The sequence below is a fragment of the Xenopus laevis genome, chromosome 2L, assembly GCF_017654675.1.
Source record: "Xenopus laevis strain J_2021 chromosome 2L, Xenopus_laevis_v10.1, whole genome shotgun sequence".
NCBI classification, from domain to species: domain Eukaryota; kingdom Metazoa; phylum Chordata; class Amphibia; order Anura; family Pipidae; genus Xenopus; species Xenopus laevis.
The window spans coordinates 34,204,101-34,215,008 of NC_054373.1; the positions used below are offsets into that span (position 1 = coordinate 34,204,101).

Genomic DNA, 10,908 nt, shown 5'->3' on the forward strand with positions numbered 1-10,908 from the left:
GGCTGTTCAGTGCAGAGAAAAACGGGACTTTCCAGTACAACTGAGGGACTGCATGTTGAGCTGTCAAAAGAGGGACTGTCCCTCTGAAAATGGAACAGTTGGGAAGTAAGTGGGTGGCATGCCACCCCTAATAATTTGCTTCCCTAGGCCCAGCCCTTTGTGGCCTCCCCACAAATCCGGGCCTGAAAACAATCAATTTATGTCAAATCTGAAAATGAATACGATTCAAGTTTTTGCTCGATTTTATTGAGTCTTTTCTGACCTGACTTTTGCATACCTCCCAACATTTTGGAAGTAAAAAGAGGGACAAACTATTTTTTTGCATGTAGCGCAGCAAATGTTTTGACAACACCCTTTCTGTGGCCACACCCCCTAATTACCATGTTCATTTTACAAAATTTGGCAGGTTATGAAAGTTTGAAAATAATTCTCTAATTATCTAAACTGTTTTTTTTTGTGTCTCAAAAATTGTTAAAAAGTATCTTATTTGAACATGTTAGTTGTTCAGTGCTCTCTGCTAAAAGCCAATTAAGTTAGAAACTTTGTTTCTTTTTCTGGCTGTTCAGTGCAGAGAAAGTAGGGACTTTCCAGTACAAATGAGGGACTGCAGGTTGAGCTGTCAAAAGAGGGACTGTCCCTCCGAAAAAGGGACAGTTGGGAGGCATGCTTTTGAGTTATTTTATTGATAAATGAGATAAAATCATGGATGGGAGTTTGGTCCACATAAATTGGAGTTTTAGTGAATAACCCCCTCAGTGTGTGAAATGATAAACAGATTTATAATAATGGTAATTGAAGAGATCATATTTTATTTATGACTGACAGTAGTAGTAGTAAAGAAATATCCCAGCGCTTCCATACTGTAGCTGTGTAATTAGGACAGCTGACGTAACGTAACGTAGCGTTGCAGGGTCTCGCGATAACACTGTGCAGACCATTTAACACGCAAAACTACAACTCCCATGGTGCCTTTGGATTCGACGCTTTGTCATCGCGAGAATCTTCGGCGCTACTCCCTGTAATATTGCGTGAGAAACCCCTCGCACTTCCTTTTGCCTAAGATGGCTCCTAAAGCGAAGAAGGAAGGTGAGGGCCACGATGAATGATTGAGTTATACGTTGCATTTGTGCTGTATATTTTGCTCTGTGGGCACGTTACGTTGTGTTCTAGATGCCAAGGGGGCCACACGGGTTGTGTTATAGCGATTTGGCTTCCGCAGAAGCTCAAATACATTGGGTGGCGAGAACCGGCGCAACCGCATGTGCATCTGGCTCTACGGAACGCTTGTCCTGCCTGGGGTGGATGATGATGATGATATACCGCTGTTATAGGCACAGATCAAAACATTACAAAAGAGCCATAGAGACTGGCACGTTTTACATGCACTATATGTGCGGTGTCGGTAGGAAAGATTTGGTGCAAATGATGTTGTAAAGCGATCAAAGTATGAGACTGATGATTCCAACCCTATTACCACTGATGCACCTGGGAAGCTCTCCCACCCTCTCTATACACTGAACTCAGCCTAAAGCACACGTGACAGCCTCTTTATATCGCCTAACAATGATTTTGTACCTCTAAGGCAGTGGTCCCCAACCTTTTTTACCTGTGAGCCACATTCAAATGTAAAAAGAGTTGGGGAGCAACACAAACATGAAAAAGTCCCTTAGGGTGCCAAATAAGGGCTGTGATTGGCTATTCGGTAGCCCCTATGTTGACAGGCAGCCAACAAGGGGCTCTACTTGGCACTATACTTAGTTTTTATGCAATTAAAACTTGCTTTCAAGCTTGAAATTCAAAAATAAGCACCTGCTTTGAGGCCACTGAGAGCAACATCCAAGGGGTTGGAGAGCAACATGTTGCTCGCGAGCTACTGGTTGGGGATCACTGCTCTAAGAGCCGGATCACTTAGTACATAGGGAAGTTGTGTATTTCCCACAGGTCTTTGTGCATGTGACACTTGTCTATCTTTTAGCAACTGCCGATTTTATTTCTAATTTAAATTTCACTTAAGAGATGGTCAGGTATGTTAACTTATGTTAGACAAATTTTCATTTTTTCTTTATAGTTTTTGAATTATTTCTCTTCTGTCTCTTTACAGCTTTCAAAAGGGGGGGTCACTGACCCCCATCTAAAAACAAACCCTGTGTAAGGCTACACATGTGTTATTGCTGCTTTTTATTACTCGTCTTTCTAATAAGGCCTCTCCTGTTCATATTCCAGTGTCTTATTCAAATCAATGCATGGTTGCTAAGGTAATTTGGACCCTAGCAATCAGATTGCTAAAATTAAAAACTGCACAGCTGCTGAATAAAAAGCTAATTAGCTCAGAAAGACAAATAATGAAAAATCATACTAAAAGTTGCTTTAAAAATGAACAACCCCTTAAATGGAATGATCCATGTATTGATAGGCACAGTTTCACCGTTGCACTGTGGAGAGCTTGTACTACTAGTTTCCTAAGGGGGTATTGTAAATCTGTTGTGGCTATATAAATTAAGAATAGTAAAGGGAATATAGGAGAGACAGTGTATTATGGTTTTGGCACATTCCCTTGCACTCTAGGTGCAGTTTGCTCACAGAGTAGCACGATGTGTCTGCAGGTTGTGCATGTGCTGTGATACTGCCATGTTCTATCAGTGATGATAGGCTTGGGGATGGGCTCATACTCTGTAGGTTGACAGTTGGTTTAGATTGGGGCTCAAGCCTGTAACCCCAAAAAGTTAAATTGTTTTAAAGTAATAACCAAATAATGTACTGTTGCTCTGCACTGGAGAAACTGGTGTGTTTGCTTCAGAAATATTATAGTTTATTATAAACATGGGGCAGCCATTCAAGTAAAGGATACACATTAGATAATAGATACATTCGAAGACTTCCATTGTAAAGTAGTTTATCGGTTATCTGCTGTGTATCCTGTGCCTTTTCTCATTTTCAGCTTTGAATGGCTGCCCCCATGGCTACACAGCAGCTTGTTTGTATAAACTATAGTTGTCTTTCTGAAGCAAATGTTTGTTATACCAGTGCAGGACAACACACTACATTATAGTGTCCTTTCTGTAAAATGCTTTAAATTTCTGTTGTTACAGTTCCTTATGGGTCAAGCCACTCGAACAGATTCGGGGAGATTAGTCGACCCAGTGACAAATATCCTCTCCTTCGGGTCGACAATCTCCCAAAAGGCACATGCGGTGCTTCGTTTTCCGTAGTTGCCTCACAAGGAAACTTCAGACGACTTCGGGAAAACGAAGCGATGTGTGTGGCTTCCCACAGGCGATTTTCATTTTAGCCGGTGGAGGGCAGATGTAAGGCAGTTCAGGTAGATTGTCGCCCCGAAGAAGACCAGATTTGTCGCTGGGGCGAATAATCTCCCCGAATCTGCTTGTGTGGCCAGACCCTTAACTTGTACTTATGCCCTCAGGGTAAACAACCGAGAAAAGCCTCACTACTTGTGATCGCTATGAATACTACCGAAGAGCAAAGCTAGCTATTGAATATACCTGTGACCGGTGAATCTGTGTGTCAAATACACTCTGGTCTGTCTGTTACTGCTCCATGTGCTGCTTTCCATTCTGCAGAGTTCACAGCAATGATGGAGTTGATTTAGTCCCCTAATGATCTCCACTTGAGGGAAATGGTAGAAATAATTCTCCAGGCCTTTGGATGGTTTTTGGATGTGCTGGTGGCTTTTCCCAGTCCTATGGTTAGTCACATAATAATTGATCAATTCCGATGTGTTTATCCTTGTATTTCAGCTGTCCCACCAAAGACTGAGGCTAAGTCCAAGGCCCTCAAGGCCAAAAAGGCTGTTTTGAAAGGAGTCCACAGTCACAAGAAAAAGAAAATCAGGACCTCTCCAACCTTCAGGAGACCGAAAACATTGAGACTGAGGAGGCAACCCAAGTATCCCAGAAAGAGTGCCCCCACAAGGAACAAGTATGTATTGACGGCTTCATTGCTGTGCATGGTTGCTGCAGTGAGACACAGATTGCTATACACAAGGGTAAAAACAGTACATACGCTTGGCTAATGATATATATATATATGTTGCATTTACTTTTATTTTCTGTAAAATATTGGGGGAACAGATGATGTGATGTTTATAGCGATCAAAGCCTGAAAACCTGTGATTGGATATTCATTAACTGATGTATCCCCCCCCCCATGTCACAGTCCATGTTTCCTTCTGGCTGTGTATCTGTAAAGAGAGGTTGTTGATTATATGTATTAACTAGTAACACATGGCTGGGCTTCCCCACTAAGTAGTGCAGGGGGGTTCCAGTCACATTGGATAGTTGGCCGGATTATGGGTCTGTGCAGTCCCACGTCATTTGTTTTATTCAATTGTATTCCCTAATGGGCTTCCTGCTATTATCTACAATAAAGGTGGCCATACACGGGCAGATAAAGCTGCCGATATTGGATCGTTTGGACCGATTTGAAAGCTTATCTGCCCGTGTATGGGGGCTTCCGACGGGTCTTCCCGATCGATATCTGGCCACGATATCGATCGGGAAGGTTTGATTTTTAACCGACCGACCCCCTCGGAGCCCCTTGGTGCATCGTAGGCCGAACGATCGAATTACCCCCGATATAGCCATGCCGTTAGTGGCATATCGGGCAAACGAGCGGATCTTTGAGTCTATGGCCACCTTAAGGCTATGGGCACACAGGCTGAAGGCTGCAGCTGCTCTCTGCCTGCAACCCTGCTCCATTGATTTGAATCTGACAGCCTGCTCAGCCCATAGTCTAACAAATCTACATTTTTCCCAAATGCTTTCTCTTAACTGGCCTTCATTCTGAGACTGCAAAGGTGAGCTAGTCCTACACTATGGAAACCACTGAGGTAGACTATTTGCAGTTAACTTTTATTTTTGGGGTTTTGACTTTTTCTGTTGTACAGTTGTCACTTTAACTTCTGTTCAGTTGCTAAGGATTAATTAGTCCTAAGGACTTGGCAGCAGTTGGAATAATTAGCCACACAATAGAATATGAATTGCTGAGGACCTGAATAGTAAGATGAGCAACAAATAATGAAGCCTCGCTTTTGTTTTGGTTGTAGGGAACAGTGATCCCAACAGCTTTTTCACTTGCATGCTCATCAAGGCCAGAAAAGAGCATGAATAAAAATTGCTGAAACTTTATAGGTGGAATTTCCTCTTTGAAATGGTCGAGCTACTTGTATGCATGAGTGTGTCTTAATGTAACTTATTATCTTGGGGGGGGGGCAATGCAGTATTGTTTAAACCTTTCACTGCAACTTGTAGGAACGTTTGATTTAAATTAAAGTGGACCTAAACTCAAAATTACAAAATCAATCTTGTACTGTTAGGCTTCAGCCCAGCCACTCTCTTTGAAGGGTATTGGCCACCCCAACTATCTGTGCATGGCCTGTATTCAGTTAACCCTAACGTTGCAACTTCTCAATTGGAGCCAAAAGCTTGCCATGGTCAGTCTAATACAGATGTCTCAGAAATTGCAAAAGTGAAAGCAGCCTAAGTAACTTTACATCCGTTCATTTTTACAGATTATCATAATTTAAGTTTGTTGTTGCCTTGTCAACTAAATACATATGTTTTTAATATTTTAGACTTGATCATTATGCTATTATCAAGTTCCCTCTGACCACTGAGTCAGCCATGAAGAAGATTGAGGACAACAACACTCTGGTTTTCATTGTTGATGTCAAAGCAAACAAGCACCAGATCAAGCAGGCAGTAAAGAAACTCTATGACATTGATGTTCAAAAAGTGAACACCTTGATCAGGTAAAATGGATATGCTGTAGAAGTGCATAAGTTTAGGAATTGGGTAACCTATGTTCTTGTGCGTATGATGGAAAACTTTATTAATGCTGATAATCTTGATGTTTCCAAAGGAACCACTGATGCGCAAGTTAAAATGTAAAACAAAGTGTTCTCCCTTGCATTTCTTTTGTATTAACCATTGTTCCTTGTGTTATAGGCCTGATGGTGAAAAGAAAGCATACGTCCGCCTGGCTCCAGATTACGATGCTTTGGATGTTGCAAACAAGGTAACTGTTTTGAATTCAATACTCGAGCACTTCCCATGATTGGCTTCTGTAAATTAATTCACTCACGGTCCTCAAACACTATGGGGCAGATTTATCAAGGATCAAATTGAAAATTTGAAATTTTTTTATGGTCAAAACTGTTAAGTTCGACTAGGGAGTTATTCAAATTAGATTCAAGTTTTAAAAAACAAAAAATATTAGTATTTGATTTTCAAGATTTATCATACTCTGGCCTTTTTAAGAACTCAAATTAGACTATTCGCCACCTAAAAACTTGCCAAATTGCTGTTTTAAGTCTATGGGAGAGCTCCAGGGATCAATTTTGAGTGGTTTGTAGCCTTCCTGACGGTCAAATTGAGTTGTTGAAATTAGATTTTCAGGTCTATTCCATTCATTAGAGTTTAAAAAATTAGTTTTTTTTTTTTTTTAAATTTCGATTGGTTGAATGTCAAATTTATGGGAGTTTAGGGGTGTTTTTAGAAACTCGCATGAATTTGAAATTGACAAATGTGCCTCTAAAAATTGTGTTGTAGATCAGCCATTGCCAAACTTCTGCAGTTTAAACTTTGCAAATGATGAAAATGTTATTTGGACTGAATACTTTGATGAGCTCAAAGGAACCACTGATGCACAGTATAACTGCAAGCATTTATTTGTTTGGCCAGTATCTATAGCATAAGAAACAGCTGTACATTTATGCAGAATGTGCCTCTGTTTTAGCTTACCAAGATTAAAGGGGAACTATAATGAAAATTTAATATAAGCTTCATTGAATATAATCAATTAAAAATCTGAAATGACTGCTAAGTCCAAAATATCTTTTTGCCTAGAAGAAAGATGTATTCGAGCTCACTCTATTAAAATCACCAGAAATACTCTCTACATGCAGAATTTGTGTCAAAGGCGGTTATTTTGTTTGTACTTGAATAGGTTATTTTAGTTGAGTTCTAATAAATCTGCTTGGAAAGGGAGCCATCCAAAATCTGACACCCAACTCCTGTATGAAGACAGAATAAAGAGAAACAAATGCTGAGAGAGGAATAGTCAAGATAAACTTGATTATATCAAACACTACTGAATTTTTAATTGGTTGAATTTAGAAGTTTCTTATTTTTGTGTGATAAAGCTTATGTAAAATTATAATTTTCCCCCTTAATTTATCCACAAATCTTATGCTGTTTATGCTACAAAATGTCTTTTAGCTCCATGCTTTGCTATATCAGAGTTGGTTATGCCATAATTTTTTAAGGTTACAAAGGATTATGCTAGAATTGATGAATTTATACCTTACTCTTTCTAGTTTATAATCTAATGTTATTTTTATTTTACAGATTGGCATCATCTAAACCTGCATCTTAAGAAACTGTACAGAAATAAAACTTTTTTTCTGCCCATCTGTGTGTGCTCCGTGTTCTATATACATAAAAAGTATTCATACAATTTACAATCCACATACTCCTGCAATGGACATGCAGATCCCCCCCCTCCTCCAATATCAGGCATATGTCATACAATGCAAAACAACATTTTAAGGTACCCACGCTTGTATAACATGCAGGTTCAAACTCGTAAGCACAAGTGATCATAATAAAGGAGTTAAAGGGCAGGGAAACAATCATACTTATGAACAGCAGGGGGAGCCCCCGCCTTACTTCCCAGCCATGCAGAACTCAAGCAGCTTTGTTTATGATGATCCCTAAGCAGCCCAGACCACACTGAGCATGTGCACAGTCTTAGTCTTGCAAAGATGTGTAACAAAGTTACAAGATGGTGACCCCCTGTAGCCAACTTTGAAAGCATAAATTATTTGTTTGAATAGGCTTGTGGTGCAGTAAGTTCATGTTTACATTTAGTATACAAAATACAGCATTTCTAGCCTTATTCTATTTTAGACTTTACATGCCCTTTAAATGAATGTATTTATCTATAAAGCATCATGGCTATATTAAATGAAGTATATCAAGTTAACCGAGTTTTGCTCACAAATTGCATTGAGTAGGGATGTGAACTAATCCACAATATACTGTTTAAGTAAGAAGGTCTGGACTAGCAATCTGTAGATTCTGGCAAATGCCAGATGGGTTGCTGTAATATCTCATAGACTGTCACTATTTATTGAGTCCAAGAGTGATGTTTGGGAATCTGTGTAGTTGAGTACTTGTACTGCCTTATAGCCAGAGTAAGGAAAAGGGATAGGTAAAGCTCACAGCACAGTAATTGCTACTTGTGAAACCAGCACCTGGAGGGACAGAATTCATTGTTTTGCTGCTGCATTTATAAAAGTATATAATACTACAGTCATATGAAAAAGTTTGGGAACCCCTCTCAGCCTGCATAATTAACTCCACTTTCCACAAAAAAGATAACAGTGGTATGTCTTTCATTTCTCAGGAACGTCTGAGTACTGGGGTGTTTGCTGTACAAAGATTTATTTTTAGTGAATCAGTATTCATTTGTATTGAATTAACTCAAATGTGAAAAACTGGCTGTATGAATGCATGTAACTGCTCCATGCTGATTACTGGCAACACCAAATTGGTTGGACTTCAGGCAGGTGTTTCCAATCATGAGAAAAGGTATTTAAGGTGGCCAATTGCAAGTTGTGCTTTTGTTTGACTTCTCTGAAGAGTGACAACATGGGACCCTCAAAGCAACTCTCAAAAGATCTGAAAACAAAGATTGTTCAGTATCATGGTTTAGGGGAAGGCTACAAAAAGCGATCTCAGAAGATTAAACTTGTCAGTTTTAACTGTAAGGAATGTAATCGGAAAATGGAAGGGCACAGTTGCTGTAAAACCCAGCTCTGGCAGGCCAAGAAAAATATAGGAGCGGCATTTGGGGAGGATTGTGAGAATGGTTACAGACAACCCAAAGATCACCTCCATTGACCTGTAAGAAAATCTTGCTGCAGATGGTGTATCTGTACATCGTTCTATCGTTCTACAATTCAGTGCAATTTGCACAAAGAACATCTGTATGGCAGGGTGATGAGAAGAAGCCCTTTCTGCACTCACGCCACAAACAGTCGCTTGTATGCAAAAGCTCATTTACACAAGCCAGCCATTTTGGAGCAAAGTGCTTTTAGTTAGGGTCATGACAAAAAGTGCTTTGCATGGCGGAAGAACAATACCGCATTCCAAGAAAAACACCTGCTACATGTTAAATTTGGAGGTTCCATCATGCTGTGGGGCTGTGTGGCTAGTTCAGGGACTGGGACCCATGATGAATTCAAGGATCAGATAAATTCAACAAATTCTTCAGGATAATGTTCAAGCATCAGTCACAAAGTTAAAGTTACACAGGGGTTGGATATTCCAACAAGACAATGACCTTAAACACACTTGGAAATCTACAAAGGCATTTATGCAGAGGGAGAAGTACAATATTCTGGAATGGCCGTCACAGTCCCCCGACTTGAATATCATGGAAAATCTATGGGATGATTTGAAGCAGGCTGTCCATGCTCGGCAGCCATCAAATTTAACTGGAGAGACTTTGTATGGACAAATGGTCAAAAATACTGCCATCCAGACACTCATCAAAGGCTATAGGAGTTGTCGAGGCTGTTACATTTGTAAAAGGAGGCTCAAGTATGTATTGATATAATATCTCTGTTGGGGTGGCCAAATTTATGCACCTGTCTAATTTTATCATACATATTTTCTGTTAATCCAATAAATGCTGTTACTGCTGAAATACTACTGTTTCCATAAGGCATGTTATATATTAAAAGCAGTTGCTACTTTGAAAGCTCAGCCAATGATAAACAAAACTCCAAAGAATTAAGGGGTTCCCAAACTTTTTCATAGGACTGCATATACTGCTTGGTGGTGCGTTTAAGCCAGTATAGAAGTACAATACTTCTATTCATCCTGGCTACTGCATTTAAACGTGTATAGAACATATAAATCTGTTACAAGAGCGGCATTATTGCCGTCCCAGGTGATTGGTGGGGTGCTGCTGTCTGAGTCAACAAGTGGCTGAAACCAGGAGTGCTTCTCCTGCCATTTTGTGCCGATCTCTTGATCGCTCCCATTAACAACCGTGCAGTCAAGAGTTGTCTGGAATGAGGTGAAAGGCCTGTATGGCGTAGACATAAGCTCCGTGCGACCCTTTGCCCATGCCTGTATTACGAATAAGGAAATGGCTGTCAACTTGGTATCACCCGAGGATGTACTTGCTTTCCCTGTACAATTCACCTCTCTAGATTTAAACATCTCTATGCAGGAGGGAGGTATGAAACCTTCATGGCTCATTCCAGTTCAGCTTCTTCGGCTCATCTTTGTTGCATGGATTCATAGTCTGGTTCGCTGACATTTCCAGTAAAAGGAACAAACTTTATCTACATCCCCATATGGGGAGGAAACACGCTGGAAACAAGACATTGTTGTACCTGGATGAAGAGGTTCATGTGGAACAGGACACGGACATAACTGGGGAAATCACCCTATCCCCATCAGACATTAAACCCCATCACCTGCGAGTGCTGCTGAACTACTCTATTGGTGGGAGGTTGCCCAAGACAAAGCACTTTCAGATGGAAAGTTACAGTAGATATGGTATACAGTATAAATCAAGCCCTAAACCATGATGTCACTAAAAATGTGAAAAAAAAGTTTAAACAGCATTTATTTTTAAGTTTTTTTCACATCCTGATTTCAGACATTAATATTCATATTTTAAAGTTATAATTTTCCATCCTGAGCTAGTATTGTATCTTTAGTATTGTATCTTAAATTCATGATGAATGAACGTGGTGTGTTTGTAAAAGGGGTTCTTCACCTTTAAGATGTTATAGAGTTGTTAACTTTTTAATTGGTCTTTTTTATAGTTATTAATTATTATATAATTATTTGCCATTTTCTTCTGACTCTT

General features: G+C 39.9%; 1 protein-coding gene, 4 non-coding genes and 1 pseudogene across 5 annotated transcripts; all 6 read left to right on the plus strand.

Moving 5' to 3' along the window:
• Nucleotides 1-931: 931 nt before the first annotated feature.
• On the plus strand, nt 932-7,427 carry rpl23a.L (ribosomal protein L23a L homeolog). Its single transcript, XM_018246121.2, has 5 exons — nt 932-1,086; nt 3,756-3,936; nt 5,591-5,767; nt 5,964-6,033; nt 7,365-7,427. The coding sequence occupies exons 1-5, from the start codon at nt 1,062-1,064 to the stop codon at nt 7,377-7,379; spliced, it is 468 nt and encodes a 155-aa protein (XP_018101610.1). The 5' UTR covers nt 932-1,061; the 3' UTR covers nt 7,380-7,427.
• Nucleotides 1,416-1,486, plus strand: LOC121400238. Its single transcript, XR_005965646.1, has one exon. It is a non-coding gene; the product is annotated as a small nucleolar RNA Z17 (small nucleolar RNA).
• Nucleotides 4,082-4,155, plus strand: LOC121400239. The gene has a single exon (XR_005965647.1). It is a non-coding gene; the product is annotated as a small nucleolar RNA Z17 (small nucleolar RNA).
• Nucleotides 5,826-5,892, plus strand: LOC121400226. Its single transcript, XR_005965635.1, has one exon. It is a non-coding gene; the product is annotated as a small nucleolar RNA SNORD42 (small nucleolar RNA).
• Nucleotides 6,600-6,665, plus strand: LOC121400227. The gene has a single exon (XR_005965636.1). It is a non-coding gene; the product is annotated as a small nucleolar RNA SNORD42 (small nucleolar RNA).
• Nucleotides 7,428-8,804: 1,377 nt separating the features above from the next.
• On the plus strand, nt 8,805-10,908 carry LOC108707441 (annotated as a pseudogene).